Source organism: Typopeltis vanoorti, chromosome 1 (assembly GCF_054136105.1).
Source record: "Typopeltis vanoorti isolate ZY-2024b chromosome 1, IOZ_Tvanoo_1.0, whole genome shotgun sequence".
NCBI classification, from domain to species: Eukaryota; Metazoa; Arthropoda; class Arachnida; order Uropygi; family Thelyphonidae; genus Typopeltis; species Typopeltis vanoorti.
The window spans coordinates 65869552-65892094 of NC_143549.1; the positions used below are offsets into that span (position 1 = coordinate 65869552).

At 35.5% G+C, this 22543-nt stretch overlaps 1 protein-coding gene across 1 annotated transcript in view; it reads right to left on the reverse strand.

Annotated features, from left to right (window-relative positions):
* The window catches only part of LOC150110052 (formimidoyltransferase-cyclodeaminase-like), a 286116-nt gene that overhangs the window by 87404 nt on the left and 176169 nt on the right, over positions 1–22543 (reverse strand). The window contains exon 9 of the mRNA XM_090390935.1: positions 126–287. Within this exon, the coding sequence (XP_090247061.1) occupies positions 126–287 (162 nt within the window). The remainder of the gene's footprint in view (positions 1–125; positions 288–22543) is intronic.

Consider the following 22543-nt stretch of genomic DNA (forward strand, 5'->3'; position numbering starts at 1 on the left):
AAATCAATTTTACATAAAACAAAATACATGCAAGGGGAAACCATCACAAAGTAATAAAGTTTAATATTTTTAATACAAAAATTATTTTGTACAAAAATGAGATTTTCACATAAAAGAATAAATACCATATAATCACTGAAAGCTGTTGTATCAGCATCGATAACTGCTATCAACTCCTTCATTGTGTAATGCATAACTGGGATGATTCTCCTCATCTGTGTGTCATATGATTCCCACTGTCGTTTGCCATATGTCATCTGACCCACCATAGCAGCTAAAGCAGATCCCTGAAATTTCATATGTAGAAAAATGTCACAGATATAAAGAGATATAACAATGCACTGATTTAACAACAGAAATATTAAACAAAAAAAAAAATGCGAAATTCATATATAATTACTAATGAAACCAAAAGGTCGATGTTCGGGATTAAGAGTAGAGTTTCTGAATTATGTAAAAATGAAAAATTACAAAAATCTTTAGCCCATTCACAATTCCAAAGTACTATATGTTTACAACCTTTCCTGGATGGAGTCACATAAAATACTACTAATGTTTGGGGTTATTTCTCTGCATTTATTTATGGTGTGTTCACAAGATGTCATTCAGGGTCCTCTGGTAGATTAATCAATACATATTACTCATAAAAGGGTGGTCATCAATGCCTTTGAGAAACAGTACCATCTTTTCAGTCACATCCAACTTTTGTTTAAAAAAAAAAAAAAAAAAATGCCTTCCTACATAGATGCAATGTTGTTTCATCTAAATATGAAACAACTTTGCATCTAAACACCCACGTCTTCCACGTTGCGAGGATGGTCTGAAAAGTTCTCGGCTGAACAATGAAAATGAATTTATAATTTCAAAATTATTTTTTATTTTTCAACATAATCTCCCTTAAGACTAATACATTTATTCCAGTGCAATTATCACGTCCCTGTAGTGGTTCTCAGTAAGATCTGCAAAACGTAATACCCCTCTACAGCTGCAATCACCTCTTGATTCGAAGAAAAAAAACGCTGACCAGCGAGGAAGAGTTTTAGTTTAGGGAAGAGATAGAAGTCAGAGGGAGCCAAATCTGGGGAATGGGATGGATGTTCCAACAATTCATTGTGCAGATCCTTAATTTTCCAAAACACCTTTGTGGGCAGGTGCATTGTCCTGATGAAGATGATTTTTTCTTCTGCAAACTGGGTCTTTTCTCACGAATTTTTTTTGTCTAGTCTGGTTAAAAGAGCAGAATAATATTACCCGGTTATTGTTTTACCCTTTTCAAGATAATTAATAAACAAAATGCATTTAGCATCCCAAAACATCAATGCCATGACCTTGGTGTGACCAAAACACCTTTGTAGGCAGGTGCATTGTCCTGATGAAAGATGATTTTTTCCTTCTGCAAACCGGGTCTTTTCTCACGAATTTTTTCGTCTAGTCTGGTTATAAGATCGGAATAATATTCCTCAGTTTTTGTTTTACCCTTTTCAAGATAATTAATAAACAAAATGCCTTTAGCATCCCAAAACACCAATACCATGACCTTTCCTGCTGATGGAACCAAACAACCGGTTTCTGTCCACTGTTTTGCCTGCTGTTTGGATTCTGGTGTGTAACGGTGAATCGAAGTCTCATCCATAGTAATAAATCAATGCACAAAATCAGTATTATTCTTGTTAAAACACTCTGGGCACTGTTCAGAGATTTTCATGCGAGTGCGTTTTTGATCTGCTGTGAGCAAGTGCAGCACCCATCTTGCACAAAGCTTTTTCATTTGCAATTCTTCATGCAAAATATATCCTACATGTTCATTTGAAATGCCTATAGTCTCAGCAATTTCAGGCACTTTGACTTGCTGGTCATCCAGTACCATATCGTGCACTTAATCAATGATTTCTGGTGCTGTTACACTTTCTGGACATCCTTCATGTGGATCCTCTTCAAGGCTGGTGCGGCCACGTTTAAACTCAGCAGCCCATGTCTTAATTGTCGAAAACAAAGGAGAAGAGTGCCCATAAACTTTTATGAACTTTGAATGAATATCTGTTGGCATTAAACCTTACAAAGAATTTTATAACTGCACAATACTCAATTTTATCTATTTCAAAGGATATAGACAATGCTTTTGCTTCAGACAACTGTATAAAACAAACTACTTGATAGAATGACTTACAATTTCACATAGATACTTATGACAGATGTATCAACTTAGAAAAAAAAAAATCTTGCCCATAGTGTTGCCATCAATGGTTGAGGCCGAGAACTTTTCAGACAACAGAAACATCTTTTATGTTTCTGTTGTCCGTCGCATGTATGTATATATATATATATATATTATTACTGCTACTTTTAGAACATTTACTTTAATTAAAACCATCATAAGCATAGGCCAAAATAGTTTCCTTAATAAAAAATGGGAACAGCATCTTTTTTTATAACTACATATTAATTGGGGGAAAAAAATTAAAACGAGTAATCCCTAGGCTTATTTTATAAGATATGGATAAATATCACATAACTTTCCTCAATATTTATACTTTTATAACAGATATATCCTCCTCACAGACAGTCATGTGGGTGCTCAAGAGTCAAAGCTGTATAACTGAGAGGAGACTTCCACATAGCCTTTAAAGGAATGTAGAACACCGATCAGGGCTTCTGACCTAATGTCCAATCCTCACCTTCTCACGGTGCACCCTGTTAGGTATTTATCTGGATACTAAACAAATGAGGATAGTCTGGAAATTTGAGATTTAGCCAAGCAAATTGTATTCTTATTGGCTAACCATAAATAAAACGATGGTACAACATGACAGAATTTCATGTCAGCTGGGGCATTGCTCCGTTAAACAAGGTCCCCATTGTTTTCACCACAGAACCAGGGTGAACAGCAAAATTTCAGCTACTGGAACAAATCCTGAAATACACCCCAACTCAACATCACAGTTCAAGATCAGTACTATCGACATAAGAAGCTTGAATGGCAAAGAAATGGAGCTAGCTGAGGAATTGGATAAGACCCAGATTGACATAATAGGGGTGACTGAAACAAAAAAGACAAAAACTGATGAGATCTTTCTGAGCAATAAATACAAAATGCTATATTCAGGCAATAACAATCAGGAAAAAGAAAGGAGTAGCTATAGTATTCAACACTAAATATGAGGCTAATCTTATTGAATGGCAGGTAATATCAAGTAGATTGATATGGACAAATCAGAATGGGTAACTGGACAATATGACTGGCAGACATACAGAAATAATTTTGGAAAATTTGGTGAAAAGAGCAAAGCTAATAATAATGGCAAATACCTGTTGGATTTCTGCTCAGGGCAGAATGGTTATTACTAATACAATGTTCCAACATAAAAATGTGCATAAATTCACATGGAGAGAAGTGGCAAGGAATAAGAAAAGTCTCATTGACTATGTTATTGTTGATAGTGATGTTTTCTCCCTGGTGCAGGACACCAGAGTGTACAGAGGATTTCAAATTGGAAGTGATCACCATTTAGTCTTGAGCAGGATAAAATTGAATTTCATATTGAAAAGAATAACATGTAAGAAAGTTTTAAAGCGAATAAAAGTTGAGCAGCTCTCAGATGTGAACTGTATATTAAAATACACAAACATGATTGAAGAAAAAAATGAAACAGTTTGAGAACAGGAACCAAACCTTGGAGATTCAGTGACAAGATCCTGAAGAAAACACTGATGGATTCAGCCAGAGAGGTATGTGGTGAGGTTTTCTGCAAGGATAGAAAAATCAGAACTCCATGGTGGTCACAAGAAGTTAGAGAGGCAGTGAAGAAAAAGAAGAAAGCATATTGAAAGTTCTGGGCAAATAAGTCAGCTTGTGCTCTTAGAGAATCCAGAGAGAAATGAAAGAAAACTAAACACTATGTAAAACTATCTAAACAAAAGTCATTGGAAGACTTTATCAAGAACAGAGAAAATAAATATCAGGAAGGTGACTAAATATTAAGGAGGCTGCTGAAAAGGCTCAGAAATGGATGAAAGAGTATGGTAAAAGGAATCAGAGATGACTAAGGTGACATGAAAGCTGGAGAAAAAGATATCCTCGATATATATGGAATAATTACTTCAAAAAATTGCTAAATGAAACAAGTGTAATGTCGTTGTTTTTCTATATTTTTATTGTAAAACTTATTACTTCTTTAATTTCTTTCTAAATAACAAAACTTTTATCTTTCTTTAAAACTCCAATCAAGTTCTTATCCGGTGCGTTCTTTCTATGATTTTTCATAGCCTATCCTAGAATTAGAATCGTGTGTAAAACTTTCAAACAAAGAGAATGCTTCAAGCTAGTCAATTTCTCCTTGATTGAAAATCTGGTATCAAATCCTTTTCGGAACTAAGAGAATTTATTTGTTTAGCTGCACCATCTTAGTTTCTATACAAGATAGAATTTCTTGTCAGAGATATGATTCACAGATTATCACGATTTCCAAAACCATCAGAATTACTCAAGCCATTACTAATTTACTCTTAACTGCAGTCGTAACCGTTCTTATCTTAAACTCCCGCACTCCTTACATATACAGGTTCTATAATTAAAGTAGGTGGTGCATTGACTTAAACGTTCAGACACGTATCTTAGGTTAAAAGACAAAGAAATTTATTCATACTAAATACGATACATGTTAAACAAAACTTTAACTAGTTGAAAGGTCCTCAAAATTAAATAAGCTAAACTAACACACAAGATAAGATTCACAATGGGTGTTTCTCATCAGTTGATACATAACAAAATTTCAACCTGCCCATATCCCAATTACTTAATACAAATAAGTAGATTTAGTCTCACTTCCTCCTTAATTAACTTAAATACAATTCATCAACCTAAAATTAACAATAATGCTTGAAGCTTTACACTTCTAATACTAAAGATCTTTGTTAAAGGAATAGGTGCTAAAGTCCTGAATTCTGCTTTAATGAGTCCGATTTACAAATTTTACACACAATTGCTTACCCTGGCTTCAAGATATTATATAATAAGACAAACTCTACTTTACCAGCCTGACGAATTCAATTAGACGATATTTCTCATTCTTTTCCTTTAGACTTTCTTCCAATTGCTTCCTTATCTTTCGATTCCTTGTACCTTCTCTTGGCCAGTCGATAATTCTTCGAACACATGCTTCTTTCTAACCTTATGCTCAGGAACCCATAAGATGGAAATATGCACTTGGTGCTACTCAAAACCTTGCCGTTCGCTGTTCGTCTCGTCACATGGAATACTATGCTTGGACAAGCCCGCTACTTAGCCACATCTTTACTGCCAAACATCACTTACTCGTTCCCGTCACATCGAAGCAACTATCCACGGAAAACTGCAGGGGACAGCCAACGCTCAAAACTTGAACGAGTTTAAAAATAACACCCAAAAAGAAGCCGAAAAACCCTCAAACTAGCGTTGCTAAAACTTTTATAGGCACCGCGTCTGTTCTCCCCATTACGTCATTGATTTTGCAGATGCCACCCCCAATTTTGCACATTGCAAAATTTGAGTGGCATCTGCAAAATTCTCATTGCATCTTCACGAGGTTAGTTTACACGTGCCTTCGGTTCGTATCACAATTTGCCCGCAGTCATGTTATTAATCAGATTACGATTGTTTACGCTAAACTTTGACCTTCTTGTTACAAAGTCGCCTTTACGATACCTTATTTTCTTGTCGTTATTTAAGGGCCATTTACAATCTTAGACAAAAATTTTACATGAAAAGCATATAAATACTATATGTACAAAGATTCAACTATTATCTATTTACAAGTCATTTTTTTTTTTTAGAAAGATGTTGCATCTCAGTTAAATCACAAATGAAACATTGAAAGACAATTTAAGTGTTCATTCCAGATTTAACACAAGCAGTGATGACAGAACAATGGTAAAAAAGACTCAACAGGCATGCAATCAGGAATACATATCCATACTCTAAGTAGAAAAAGCCATTAAAAGCCTGAAAGGTAGAAAGGCACCAAGAGTATATTCGATAGGAAATGCTCAGGTATGGAGATATAAGTCTTGTAGTGGCTGCGCTGCATGGTTCAGAAAGCCTGGACAGAGGGATGAATTCCAGATGATTGGAGTAGAGTTCTCATAGTATCCATATATAAAACGTAAAATAAAACTAAATGTGAGAATTACAGAGGTATTTCCCTACTGAGTTTTCCTGGTTGAGAAGGATTGTGGAAGGGAAGCTTGGTGAAGACCAAAGTACATTCAGGCCAAATAGAGGATGTCAGTATCAGATTTTCACTTTATGACAAATAGTTGAGAATTCATAGGAATATAACAAAGATCTGTATTTAAGTTTTCTAGATCTGGAAAAGGCATATGACAAGGTGCCAAGAGAAAAGCTATTCAAATCACTACAGTTGTATGGCGTCAATGGGGCATTATATCAAGCAATACCCCATTAAAGGATATATGTGGAACTACAAGGCTGGTGATTATGAGAAGACAGTTTGCAGTTGTAGCATGGAAGGAGAAGTTGGGGGTAAGAGATCAATGCTGCTTGAGTACTATTTAAGAACTAGCTAGTAGAAACAATATATAAATGTATTTCAAGGGTCAGAAGGTTAAATAATGTAGGCATGAAATGGATGGATGAATGAAGAGATTAAGCATGCAATACAGAGAAAGAAGGCATTATGGAGGTAACATAAGATGAGTGATAATACTCAATTCCATGAGAAGCACAAAGAACAGGCAAGAATTACTTGGTTGGTAAGGATAGCAAAAGTGCAGTATGAGCAGCAGTTAGCTAATGAAACAAAAAAGAAAATGAAAATAAAAAATCCTGGGGAGTTCTTTCTATATGCAGCCAGCAAAAAAAAAAAAAAAAAAAAAAAGGAATGATTATGGTAGGATGACCAATTAAAGAAAATGGTATAAGGACAACAGCTGCAGAGGATATAGTTAAGATATTTAATGAGCACATGGAGACTGACTGTGAGTGAGCAAGAGATATACAGGGAACTGAGCAAACGACGTTAATAAGGCTGTGGGACCTGATGAAATATAACCACGTATTTTGAAGGAATGTGTCAGGGAGATGACATCTGCCTTTTCACATTTGTTTAATATGAGTCTTACACTGGGTCAAGTTCGAAAGGAATGGAAAGAAGACAAGATTGTACTACTTCATAAGGGAAGCGACAGAACTCGCACAACAAATTATGGGCCAAATGTGTGTCGGTAGTTTCTGGCCACTGAAATGTTGAGTATGAAGAAAGATTGAGAATATGCAATTTGCAGATTTTAGTGGATAGGAAGATGAGGGTGATATGATGTACAAATTGGTAAGTGGTTGTTATAGGATTAACATTGAAGAAGTTTTTCATAGAATGGTCAGAGAACAAGAGGTCATCCCTGAAAGCTGCATAAGGAGGGTGTGAGCAAGGAAGTAAGAAGCAGGTTTTTGCATGGAGAGTTGTGGATGATTGGAATGCATTGCATTGTCTGAGAGTGTGATGTCTGCAGAGAATTATTTAAGGCATAGTATGATGAGCTGTGCATATGACAAAGGGACCTCCCTTGATAAGTCTGACTCCAGGAGAGTCTTGGGATAATAACAATACTGTTAATTAGACAAACTCAGCTGAATGTGAGTAGAGTACTGTTTTCCTGAATAATTATGATTTCCAACAGAAATGAATTGAAAAAAAAAAAAAAAAAGATTTTAAACTTTGCTTGCTTCCTTCCTTTGTGAAAATCAGCTTTTCTCAAAGAAAAGAGGTTTGATCAAACTTTGTGCAATTCTATACATAGATTACATCTAAAGTACACAAAACATATCTAATATAAAAAAATTACACATTAATGACTGATCTCTTGATTTCAGGTTTATGTATTGACATAATATTATTATGATAAACTTAATGGATTGAAACACAAATTTGAAGTAAACATTTCTCTAGTGCATATTGTACCAGAATCATAAGAGTTAACACAATGACTGTACAAACTTAACATGTTGACTGTCATAACATTTGCAAAATGGATCCTCTTAAAGCATGTTTATACTTGAAGTCAACCATAGTCCATCACATCTTTACCTCTATTATGAGTTAGTAAGGCACTGTATGTCATCCACCTGTAAGTGATATGACGTGATGCTGTTATTTAATTTGATGGCATCCTCTAATATAGTGGTTCCCAACCTTTTTTCACTTGTGTACCCCTTTTAAACCCATTTCTATAAATTGTACCCCTTGTTTTTAAAACAGCTGTTTTTAAATACTGACACTTTTGTTCAGTGCCTATCTTAATGTAAAATAGTGAAAATGAGGTAATGAGTTGGGAAAGGAAAATTACTAGACTAAAAGTACAAACCACAGATTTAATTTTACAATATTCATAACACAGAAATAAGTATAGCTTCATGTTAAATATTGATAATGATGATCAAGTATTTAACAAGCTTTTGATTTATTATTATTAATAATATTTATTTGTGTTATCTGAAAAGTCTGTAATAATTAGTATACAGATCACTAGCTGATTGAAACATTGTTGGTGAGATCATTGAGCTTGCTTTGATGCACTTAGTTTCTTGAAATCAGGCTCAAAAAATGCAAGATACAGTCTTAAATCGGGCTTGCATTAAGCTTGTTGCGGTACTTATTTTTTATGAAGGTGTAAGAAGAAAAAGCTCTCTCCACTAGTTCAGTATTAGTAAATGGCAAGAGATATTTGAGTGCCTTCTCATTGAGCTGTTCGTATTTCCTTTTCTGTGTAGTACCTGAGACATGCACTTTTTTTACTATCTCCTGGTGTGGGTGTACTCGTAGCTGCAGACACGTGTTGAGAAGTACTTGGTAACGGGTTATAAATCCACATCGTTTTTTTTTTTTTTTTTTTTTTTTAACTGTTCCTGTTTTCAATCACTGATCCATAATTGACATGCTTAAAAATCACAGACAATAATAACTGAAACTACATTAAACATTAAATAAAAAACTACTTGAAAAGAATCACAATTAAAGAAAACGCACTTACTTATACTCAATCAATTACTGAACCTGATCAAACAGTCTGGCAATGGATGTATTTATATTTTTGGAGAAGTTATAGAAACGTTGCAAATTGAAGTCAGCGGAAGGTTCGTTATTGCAAAGGTCATTTCTTAGTAACATGCGATTATTTTGGAAAGGAGGATGGGTGACAAAAGTGATGAATGAACTGTGCGTAATGGATTGGTAGAAGAGTGGGTTTGGGGGGGGGGTTGTCATAGCCACGCCCTCACCAATCGTCATGTGAGGTAGTTTTGAAGTGTCTCCATTAGTAGTGATTCAAACTTAATATTTATTGTTCCATAACTAACGTTCGCATTTTGTTTACTTTTCTTGTTTTTCTGCCATTGCTGATAATTTTTCGTGTACCCTTGAATGGCGCAGCACATATTCCCAGGGGTACATGTACCACCAGTTAGGAACCGATGCTCTAATGGTTGACACAACATTCCAAGAATTAATACATGTTAAATGTTCTTTTTTCATATAACTATCTTCCAAATTCAAGAAATTGATAAGAATTATTCTTGTTCAAATAAGGTTGAAATCTTGTTCAAATAAAAAATTACTCATGATTCTTTAAATAATCTTGCAAATTTAAAGTAACTATGAAGTGCCGTTTCGAAAATGCAAACTATAGGATCCAATGGGAAAATAGCAAATTATTGCACAGATCTACGTATAGATATAAATGGCTATTAAAAGAAATTACGAAGAAGAAAATAAGATTGATCTAGCAAATCTTAATTATAATAATTGTCCCAGCATCCCTAAAGTTTAGGAAACTATTATACTCAGTATAATCAATTCTGTTAAATAGATTGTATTATAAATAATTTAGCTTATCATTTTAGCCTAACAGTTTGCAACTTAACATACATGCAACTACATGTATATATAGATTCAAATTTGGGACATGTGCTCTACTATTCAAATTCCTTACTGTTGTTCTTTGTTCATATTGAGGTCTTATGATATGTAAGATGAAATATCTGTACAATATAATTTTCTACTGTGGCATGTGTGGAATCATATAATTATTAAACATACAGAATCATATATTCTTGATGTCTCACTTCAAAAAAGACTGATCAGTCTATCCACAATAATGATTATATGAGCATGAAATTCTGCAAACACCAAGAAGAGACTATGTGCTTTGTCTATTGGCAAGAAAGCAAAAAGCTAGTTTATAACAAGAAGGAAATGGAAAATTGATTATGATCAATTTTTTCAGAAACACCTTTGAGATCATGTCCAAATGGCAGTCATGATTTCTGTGCTTTCACCTCTTTTTGCACTTGGATGTTTTAACTGCATTACTACCCATGGGGGAAAAAAATCAATTACCTCACTTCTATCTTTTCCTCTAATTCTTACACAGAGAAGCTTGGTAAATGCCCTTTACTATTCCAAACACAAAACATTCACTGCTCCTCAATTCATTTTTTGTCAGAGATCAGAAGAAATTTATCCAAACTGGTCTATAAAAGATTTCTGATGCCATTTTTTCCTATAGTACTAAAAATTTGTTCCAGAACTGACTCCTGTTATTTGTTGCCTTTTTATTCTCTTGTATCCTGCAGGAATGTAGTTTTATTTTTGTATTTTGTAGGAATGGGCTAATCTTGTAAATTAGCCCATCTACAAAAGGCAACAAATCTTTTCCATCTAATTGCTATCCAGTTTCATTTACTTCACTTGTTTCCAAAGCAATGAAGAAAATCTTAACACTCAACTTCTAAGCTACCTTGAATCCTCTCGACTAATAAATGATTGCCAGTATGGATTATCAATCAACTAGGGATCTTACTGCTTATGCTTTCCTTCTTTTGGACACATTCCATGGAAAATGTTTGGGTAATCAAGGTTACTCTTGATATTCTAAGGCAGCTGATCAAGGTTAGCACAAAGGATATAATCTAAGATTACATCATATGATCTGTCTTCTGTAACTGGGTTGCCAGCTTTCTCTCTAGACACATTACATGTGAATGGTGGATAGATCTTTATCCTTAAACTTGACAACTAATGCCAGTGTTCCACATGAGTATTCTTTCACCTACTATTCCTTCTGTTAATGACCATCTCCAGTTGACTGTAAATACAATGCAGTTTTGCTCATGACATAATTCCTCTTTCACATCTGAAAAGCCTTGAACTACACAAATCTCCTAAACTTTCAGAATATCAACTTCTACAATCCAGAATTCAGATCTCAAAACCATTCTTCAATGGGGTGCTGATAACTTCAATTTCAATGCTAATAACGCTCAATCCTGTTTTATTTCTCAAAAAAAGGGTCCTTTGTAGTTAGGGTCCTTTTGACATCAAATCCTTCAGGACATTACTTTCTCTGGAGGACTATTAACTCTATAGCAAATTACACATTTATCCAATCACTAAATATGGTTCTTGCATGTGGAATGGTGTCCCTAACAGCTTTCTAAGAACACCTGACTCAGAACAGAAGAGAATAATTAGGCTTACTCATCTTCACTAATTCACTCCCTTCCACTCTTTCATCTCTATAAATATTTCCACAGACATTGTTCAAAAGAAATAGCATTAGTAATTCCTCCAGCCCACACACACACACACACTTCGAACTCTGTTAAAATGCATGCAGCAACTATTCAGCACTCCTTCACAGTTAAACTAAAGCTCACAGAACAAATTTTTCTTCATCATTCATTCCTTCCTACTGTTATCCTTTAGAAGTCTTCCTTTCTTTCCACTGTTCTGCTCATCCACAGTACTAATGTACTATAGGTTGAACAATATCACATGGATGGCCTTACTATAATATACAGAATCATTATAAAGTCCTTGTGTAGTTTTAAATTTTCATAACTTGTGTTCTATACATGATAAAATTCCCAATTTGAAAAAAAAAAAAAAAAAAATAAATGGTTAAGTGAAAGAATTACAAAATAGGAACAAAACCAGAGAAGCATTTCTGAAAGTGAAAGAACTTAATGGAAAAGCAAAACGTACACAGTCTAATAACATCAAGGACAAAGATGGAAACATATTCATTGATAAGGAAAAGATAAATGGAAGATGGATGGAGTACTTATTAGATCTCTATGATGATAATAATGGTAGCATGTTAGATGATTCACGACACCTTAAGTTAAACATAACAACAGATACCACTCTACCCACAAGAAAGGAGGTAGAACATGTAATTAAGAATCTTCGTAATAATAAATCCCCTGGGTGTGATAATGTTCTGGCTGAGCTGCTGAAAGCTTTGACTGGCAATAATAACTATTTAGTGAAATCCATTCAGGACATCTATAAAACAATACAATTACCTGAAGTTTTTACAACATTTATCTGCATGCCAATTCCAAAGAAAACTAATGCACAAAATTGTGAGGATTATAGAACTGTGAGCCTAATATCCCATGCATCTAAAATTATTTTAACCAACCATTGTTAAAAAGAACAAACAAATTGAAAGAGCCTTAAGCAGTGAATTGAGTGAACAACAGAAAGGCTTCAGAAGAGGAATGGGAACCATTAATGCTATCCTGGAACTAAAAATACTAACAGAAAGATCACTTGAAAGAAATAGGAACATTTACATATGCTTCATAGACTTTCAGAAGGCTTTTGACCCAGGTAAAACATAATAAAATGTTCAATATATTAGATAAATTAGACATAGAAGATCATGTACTTATATAAAAATGATTTATACCCAGGGGTGGGTTACCCCTCACCCACGAGTCTATTTCAATTCGTCCCTTTGCTGATGTACTCATATGTACATCAGCAGACTACATACATTATATATAAGAGTTAAAATTTGCCAGTCGCCCGCAGAAGTTTTTAAATTAGCAATTTTCGCCCTTGTTACTAAAAAGGTTCCCCACCCCTGATTTACACCAAACAGAAAATGCAGCTGTTTAACGACGAGACTTCTGTAGTGAAAATAAAAAGAGGATTTCGACAATGTTGTATTCTTTCACCAAATCTATTTAATATCTATAGTGAGACAGTGATGAAAAAGACTGAAAAACAAAAAATAGGAATTAGTATTGATGGTATAAAATACAACAATCTTAGATACGCTGATGATACCATTTTAATAGCAGAAAACAGAAACAAATTAATCAAATTACTGCAGCTACTAATTGAAGAAGATAAAGAATTTGGATTAGATATAAATGCAAAAAAGACCAAATTTATGAAAATCTCAAAAGAAAACAGATCCGAGCCAGAAATATTCATAAACAATATGAAAATGAACATACAACAGAATACAAATATTAGGCACCTACTTTACTGCAGATGGAAAGCAAGATAAAGAAATAAAAATAAGAACAGCCATAGCTAAAGATGCATTCTGGAAAAATAAAGATCTGCTCAGAAGTTGTGCGAGTATCAAGAAAAAGAAAAGAATGATAAGAACATTAGTGTGGTCAATTTTCACATATGGAAGTGAGACCTGGATATTCAAGAAGAGAGTAAGGCAACAGATAACGGCCTTTGAAATGTGGTGCTATAGGAGAGCTCTAAAAATCCCATGGACAGAACATGTGACAAATACAGATATCCTACAGAGAATGAGATGAGAACACAGAGATCTTTATTAAAGGAAATGATCCAGAGAAAGATGAGATTGGCAGGACATGTACTGAGAGGTTCAGCAGGACAGAGGATACTAACAGTTTTTAGAAGGAAAAATTATGGGAAAAGGATCAAGAGACAAAAAAACGAAGGACATGGCTTTAAGATATAAGATCATGGACAGGATCATGGCTATGCAGAAACAAAAAAGAAAGCCACCAACAGAAAGAACTGGAAAGTAATTCTGCAGGTTTCCAAATAGCTCATTATTAACAACCCATCCTTCAAAAAGAAATGGCCCAATTTTGCAATATTTATCTAATGTACAGCAGACATTGACTTTAGGGGAATCTTTCATATTTCTCAACTTCTTGTAGCTTTTCAGTGCCCCATATATGGCAGTTATGTCTGTTGACCTTACCACTACTGTGAAATGTCGCTTCATCAAAAAACATTAAATGAAGCATTATTGTCAAGCTTTTCCATTAAACTGGTGATAGAAATTCAATCAAGTGTGGTAATCACCTTCTAGCAACATTTGGTGAACTTGAATTTTGTAAGCTTTCATGTGAACTTTCATTCTGAGAATTTTGTGCACTATAGAATCAGGTATACCCAGCTCCAAAAATGCATGTTTTATTAATTTCCAAGGACTTGCAATAAAGGATTGTTCTACAGATACCCCACTTTCCTCACTTACACTTGGCTTTCTAAGTTTGTGGTTTATCATTGACAGAACCTGTATATTTCAACTTATTAATCCAGTTAGTTACGGAATTCCTGTGTGGTGCATCTTTGTTGTAATGAGTTCTAAATCTTCTTTGTACTACAACTATAAACTAATTCAGCCAACGATGACAACAACTTACTTTTTCTTCTACTGTTTAGCAGCTGCTGCTCTTGTTTTAACAGGCCCAACAGTTAGTGGAAGAATGATGTTTGCCAATTCAAGAAGTGACATGGAAGTACCTAAAGAATGGACAGAGCTGAATAATTGCATTCGTGAAACAGAGATTACCTATAGCCGAATTGTTTTCCTCTGGACAACATCAAGAATTTTAGGAAGGTTTTAGGTGTGGCATCCCAAATGTGTGAACAGTATTCTAAGGATAGGAGGATTTGGGATTTATACAGAGTTAATAGCTAAGTGGAAGTAAAACAGCTTCTTGAGTGGAAAAGAACAGTTTTTCAGAAGCTAAGGAAACTATTGATGTGATATGTTTGTGCCAGGGAGAAGCTGGAGATAAATGTCAGTCCAAGAAGAGGTCTGGTGACGGCCAGTTTTAGACGATTAGATGCCTGCGTGTTAGAGATAATTGGCCTCCCTTGAGGACAAGGCTACACTAGTGTTTTTTTCGAAGATGTAATTTTGCATATGTTCTACACTCATTTCATGTCGTGATAAATTAGTGGCCAAATGTTGCCAATCTGAAAACCACTGACTATCTGTTAATTTGTTTTTCTTTAAAGCAAACCGCTTACAACAAAAGCAAAATACACTATTGAATTTTTCAGAATAGATTAACCAAGTTCTTTGAACTTTTTCACCATTAGGTAAGAGTCTTACAAACTGTGATGTTGAAAACGTCTTCCATTGTTATCTTTAATAAAGTTTATATTTTGAGGTGTTACAGGTCCCTTATGTATTATAGGTTCTAATAACCGATTATTAACAATAGATGGCCAGGTACAAGGATCCCCTAAATCACATTCTGCCGTGAATTCAGCACAATTACCAGAAAGCCTACTTTGTAAATTATCCCCACAGCTTGATTTCGGCGTTGACTCTTCCTCCTGGCACAGTTCTGAATAAAATTCAAACTTTTCATTTGATTTTTCACATTCCACTTTGATTTCACCCTTACTGTCTGGAAAAGGTTCTGAAGTGATTGATGTTGTTGAGTTATCTTCATCTAACTTTACATATTTCAGTATGGATCCTCGTAATTTTTCCTTATCACGTCCATTCTTTCTTTTGCAATAAAAAGCACCAGACAGACGTTTAGTTTTCCTATCCAACATATCTAAATATATAATAAAAAACATTAACAATAATGGTAATAATAATAATAAGCACAAATTATTTTTTCTCTTTTTGAATGAATAAATAAATGTTGTAATGACCCAAACTGACTTAAGCCTTCCTGTACAGATTCCGAAAAAACTCTGTTCTGTCCGTCCACCGTCTGTCTGTCAGGTCTATCTAAAAGACGGTATATTTTATAACAGGTACTAGAAAAAAAAATAAAAAATTGTAATTCCATCCATTTTTTTCCCCAATTATGTATTTTTAGTAGCAAAAAACTAGGCCAAAACTATGGTTCACTTGAATGAACATTCCTTGTTGTGTGAAGTTTTTAAAGAGATAGAGAATGAAATCGAAAGACGATATTTCGAAGTTAGCACCGCTATAAGTTTAAACAATGTTACGTTCTTTAAGTTTAAGGGAGATGGTAAATCCCGTATTATTGTACAGCCGGGTACGAAACTCGGATCGAAATCCATCGAATCCTAGAGTTTCATGCCGAAAAAACTATCGGCGAGCCCAAGTGTAAGTAATCACTTGGGAAGTAACAACACCAGGGCAACTCTGAGCAAAGGTGGAGCAAGCTCTGTCACTGTCCTTAATATTCTCTCATAATGTAAAACGCAGCTCCTAGGAGATGTATTACTGTTTTACATTATGAGAAGAGGTCACTACCGAGACCGATTTCAACCCTTTTTGAGGCCTCATCAGTAAGTAGGTAGACCTGGAATAGCAAGGTTTTAAGTGAACCAAACTTACATATACCTGTACTAACGAATTACTAAAATGGTGTACTTATATATTGTTATTACTACTATAACAAGCCAAAAGACTATAAAGTACACCATTTTAGCAATTCGTTGGTAGAGGTATATGCAAGTTCGGTTCACTTAAAACCTTGATATTCCAAGTCTACCTACTCACTGATGAGACCTCAAAAAGGGTTGAAACCAGTCTGGGTAGTGACCTCTGAGAATATTAAGGACAGTGATGGGGCTTGCTCCACCTTTGCTCAGAGGTACCTGGTGTTGTACTTCCCAAGTGATTACTTACACTTGGGCTCGGCGATAGTTTTTTCGGCATGAAACTCTAGGATTCGATGGATTTCGATCCGAGTTTCGTACCCGGCTGTACAATAATACGGGATTACCATCTTCCTTAAACTTAACTTATGTCGCCAGTAAAATAGCCTTTTGGCTTGTTATAATGTTACGTTCCTATTTCATCGCCAATATTTTTAAATTAACTATAGGCAATATCGAATTTATTCCATTGGCCGCCCTAGAGATTTGGCCACGTGCGTGCATGCACGCCCTGCACACTTATTAGAACTGGCCCTGCTGGTGACTATGTATTACTGAGGATAAGAGAAAGTAAGCTGAGATCCCTTCTGTGAGAAAAAAGCAGGACTACATTTTGGCAGGATTGAAAGTGAAAAGGTTATCCATGTCCCACTGAAGGATGGTATCAAGATCAGTGTTTAAGACACTAGTTGCAGATGTTAGGGATATCTTAAGAACAACATGGTTTATCAAAGGAATAGGATGAATGGAGTGTGATATCATCGACAAAGCTGTGGATAGGATTAGTGATGATTGAGAGTAGGTCATTTATGTATAAGAGAAAGATGGTAGGGTGATCAAACAGAGGCCTGAAGCACACTTGCATTGGTGGCAAAGCTTTAAAATGAGTGCCGTCCACCATGATACACAGTGAACAACCAGAGAGAAAAAAGCTAGCTATCCAGCAGTTACTGTAGGTGGAGGCAGACTACAGAAAGACAGTTTGCAAAACAGATTGAAAGCACTTGGGTAGCAGCACACATTTCTCCGAACCTTTCAACGGCATACAGTAGCAAACAATAATACCATGGAAAGGAAGAGTAGTAGTTCTGTAAGTCATCTCACTTGGCATTATAGTGCAAAAAAAAAAGACAAGAGATTAGGTGTGGCCAGGGGACAGGTGTTCTGTGAGACTGGAAACTTGCACAAGATTGTGGTCTGACTTGCTGAGAGGAGAGGTGACATCTACAGTGTGTCTGGAATCATGAGTATTGGGAAAGTAGAGGATATTATCAGGAATTCGAGTCTGTACAATTTGCATTAGATCATCTCTCATAGAAAAATTTCCACATCATGTCCAGCTTGACCTGTAGCATTGGAAAAGGGAAGCCAATTAGAATGTGAATATTCAATCAACTAGGAAGATGATCTCACTGTTTGGATAGCTAAGATTGAAGATGGTTGAGTTTCATGAAGAGGTCTGAATGGTTTTCAGAGTTTAGTGAACAGCAAATGCAGTAGATGAATGTTACTAAGTGGGGCAAGGAAACCTTGAATCAGAGGTTAAAAGCAGGGGATTCTAAATTTGACATTCTCTGTCAGGCAATGCTAGAACATATAAAAGCACAAGTGCCACTCTTGTGGCAAAATGAATCAATTTCTGATAAGAGAAGGTCAGTTTGGATGTCTATAAGTGGTGATGAATACTGTTTATGTTGGAATTTATGCCACAGATGTTTGTATAGTGGATGTGAATTTTTATTTTATTTTGGGGGGGGGGGGGGGTATGGATCCTGGTATGTTTGGAATATAGTCATCCCTTGACTTATGCCGGGGTTCCGTTCCATCTGGCAGGACATGAGTCGGTCGGACATAAGTCGATACATAAAATCAACAGTTATAGGGAGTTAGGGACTTAACTAATAAGTAGACTGTCAATTTTTAAATTTAATTTTTAAACCTTATAAAACTGTACTGTGTGTTGCTGCCACTATAAAACAGGAGAATAATCATCAAAAACACAATCACATCTTCATTACCTTCCCTATGTGAAGGACCAGGCTGCAGCTCTTCTGGTGTAACCTTTTTTTTTCTGAAGATATGGACCCCCAATGTTGAACTCTACTAATAAGTAGAGTTCAACATTGGGGGTTCATATCTTCAGCTATTTTGAGAACATTGCCAACTTCAGAGAACATTTTTGCAAGGCCCTTCACTGTGAATTGTTTAACTACCTCTTCTTGTTTCTCTTTTCCCTCTTCCTTTTCTCCTTCTCCCTCTTCTGTAACATGTTGTTCCTCCAGTATGACCAATTTTTCGTTTGTCAACTCTTCACGGGTACTTTCTATGAGTTGAACTATGTCATCATCATTTACTTTGAGATTCAGATTACTTGCTAGGCCCACAATTTCTTCACTCAATTTACAAAGGTATTCAATTTTTTTCAAAACTTCCAAAATCATGCACAAACCTTTTTAATGTCTTTTTCCATATGCCACTCATACACTGAGAGGTCACCTTGTCCCAAGCCACAGCAATATTTTTAATAGCATGATAAATATTGAATGCTTTGCAGAATTGCATGAGAGTGATCATTTCCTTCAGTGGCAGAAATGGCTCATTCTCCATAGATAATAAGCCTTAAACACTGAAAGAACCCCCATGATCCATCAGCTGGATCAATGAAGTAGTGTTTGAAGGGAGAAACATGACCTTGATCTTTGGGTGAAGATCACCGATGTAAGGTGGATGACCTGGAGCATTATCTAGAATTAATAAAATTTTAAATTCTACATTTTCTTTCACAAAATAGCTTTCTATTTCACTCGCATAACAGTTGATTAAGGCATCCTCAAACAATTTTTGAGTCATCCACAACTTCTTATTGCTCCGATAATGAACTGGAAGAGTATGCTTCCTAATGTTTTTGAAGGCTCGTGGATTCTCACTGTGCCATATCACAAATGGTTTCAGTTTATATTCAACTACATTACCTCCTAACAGAATCATAATATAGTCTTTAAGAGCTTTGAAACTGGGCATAGATTTCAGCTTTTGGTGGATGAATGTCTGCTCAGACATTTCTTTTCCAAACAAGGAGGTCTCATCCATATTAAATATTTGCTGTGGCAAATAATTTTCCCCCGTAAAAATTTTATCCAAATTCTCCACAAACTGCTTTGCAACCTTCTCATCAGCACTTGCAGATTCACCATACATTTTCATATTATGCAGCGCAAAACTCTACTTGAATCTCATGAGTCAACCGGAAGAAGCGCTGAATTTGTAGTCATAATCAGGCCATGCTTTCTCCTTCAACATGTTGTAGTGCCTTAGCAGTTATGGTCATAGTGCTAAGGGAGGGGGTATGAGCTTTTGGTTCAATTCCTCTATCTATGATGCAAGTAGCTTTTTCATATACCCGATAGTACCATGTCATTTCTTCATCCCTATTGTCGATTTAATGGAAGTAGACCCTTTCACAGCCTCTACGATTTTATCCTTATTTTTCAAAATGGTTGTCACTGTAGAATGAAACCATCCAAAGCCACGTGCAATCATATTGACAGGCTTACTAGCTTCATGTTACTTTATAACTTGCAACTTCGTTTCATGATCAATTGCTCACCGCTTTTTTTTTTTTTTCTGTGATTCTTCACTAGGTTTTTTGATTGGACATGTAGGCCGCCCTGTTGCACAAAATATCGTGAAATATTTAATGAATAAACACACAACCTATTTTTCAAGCACAAAATGAACAGAGGAAATGTTAAAGACATGCCGATTGCTGACTGAAGTTGCAACTGAATGCGCTGTTTTTGTCATTGTGCATGATGCTTGTTGCTAAATAGAAAACTTTTTACTTTACGCTCGCTTGCGTCTTGTTTGAAAGTATAGTTGAAAATGTCATTTATTCCTTTATGGGATCACAGACATAACTCGAATGGACGTAAGTCGAGGGATGACTGTACTGTGTTTGGTTTCATCGCAGTGGGACAAGATACACATGAACGTGGCACCATACAGAGAATGACCTGTCTCCTTCCCATTCCATGACCTCAACAATACTTCCCTGCATATCATTACTCACACTCCCTCTCCAGGCATGACCTAGCAAAGTATGTAGCAACAGGATTATATGCCTATTGACTGGGAACCCTACTAACTCATTGCTAACAGGGTTCAGGCCCATATAACATCTGCCTGCATTAGTTTTAACTGATGTACCCTCGAAATGGAGGTGGGGGAAGAAGTAATGCCCTTGAAGCGTATCACTCACACTGCATTTAGAAGAGTGGGGAGGGACAGAAATCAGACCTTTGCTCTGGAGGCCAAACATGGCTGTTGCCACTTCAGGTCCACAAAAAGCTGAGTAAACAAGGATAAGCTTGCAATTTGGGATTTAACTAACAAAACTACATTCTGTATTGGCTTAAACCAAAAAGACAATACTGTTGTCTTTTGAAATGAAATGAAATGTCATGTTAGATGAGGCACTTCCCAGTTAAACAAGGTCTTGCTGTTTTCATCAGGGGAATCAGAATGAACTATTGAAAAGTCAACTAATGGAACACACTAACTCTACATCAACAAAATGCAAGATAGGCACAATCAGAAACACTTTCATAGGAACAGAAAAAAAGTAAAATTGGTAAAAGAATTAGAAAAGTAGTAGAAAAAAAAAAAAGGTTAGAGATTCTTCTAAATAACAAATACAAGATATTTTTATTTAAGTAATAATGATCAGGGGGGGAAAGATGGAGTGGCTAGAGTATGAAATACTGTACAAAAGAATATTCAAATAGTAAGCAATATTAAGAACAGTGATGTCAACAAACAAAAAAGTGAGGAACCAGAAATGAATTATTTGTGCCTATGCTCTCAACAAAAAGTTCTACTGAGGAAGTAGTAGAGAAATTTCTCCAGTCATCACACAGTCCTTGTTGGTGATCTAAACAGTAGAGAAGGTAATAAATACCAGACATACAAAAATATTTAGGGAAGATTTAGAGAAAAGAGCAACGATAACAATAATGTTAAGAGCATGCTGGATTTCTCTTCAGGATATTAACCAGTTATTACTATACCATGCTTCACCAGAAAGATGTGCACAAATGCACATGGAAAGACAACAACAAAAAAGAAGGAAAAATCTCAATGACTAGGTCACTGTTGATAGCAGCATCTTCACACTGGTTCATGACAAGAGGATACAGGGGATTTCAAAGAGGAAGCAATCACTATTTAGTTTTCAGCAGGATGAAAGGGAATATCATACTGAAGAGAAAAGTGTGCAAGTAAGTTTTAAAGACTCAAAATCAAGAAGAATTGCTTTTCAGAAATGAAATGTAGACTGAATGCAAATATTATTCAAGAAAAAATAATCATAGAAATAATAAATTTAGTTTAATCCTTTATCCAAATGTGAGCAAACAAAGTTTGCACCTGAAAGCATCTTCAGAACTGGGATCAGGTAGTATAACACCGGACAACTTGTAGCAAGGGACCAAGCTAACATCACTCCTATGTCAGTATCTCCCATAATGCAAAACACATCTCCTTGCAGATATGTATAATGTTATGCATTAAGGGAAGGGCCACTACACAGACGAGTTTCAACCTTTATTGAGGTCTCTTCAGCGGGAGCCAGGCTCAGACGTTGAGATACCAGGCAGAAGCAATAGTGAGGTCATCTTTACCTATAGGAGTTGCCAAACGGTGTGCCACCTTTTTATTGAATTACTCTGAATTTAGAGAAAGATGCTGAAAGTTTATTTTTCACTTGGTTAGACTATAATAAATTTAGTTCAATCCTTTATCCAAGTGTGAGTAAACAAAGTTTGCGCCTAAAAGTATCTTCAGGACTGGGGTCAGGTAGTACAACACCGCAAACTTTAGGCACAAACTTTGTTTGCTCACACTTGGATAAAGGATTAAACTAAATTTATTATAGTCTAACCAAGTGAAAAATAAGCTTTCAAAGTCATAGAAATTTTTTTTTCACTTCATTAGAAAGTAAATTATACTTGCCAAGAAATAATATTCTTGTTTATTCTTTACCGAAGTGTAAGTAAACAAAGTTTGTATGTGAAGCACCTAAACAACCAGGCTACTATCTG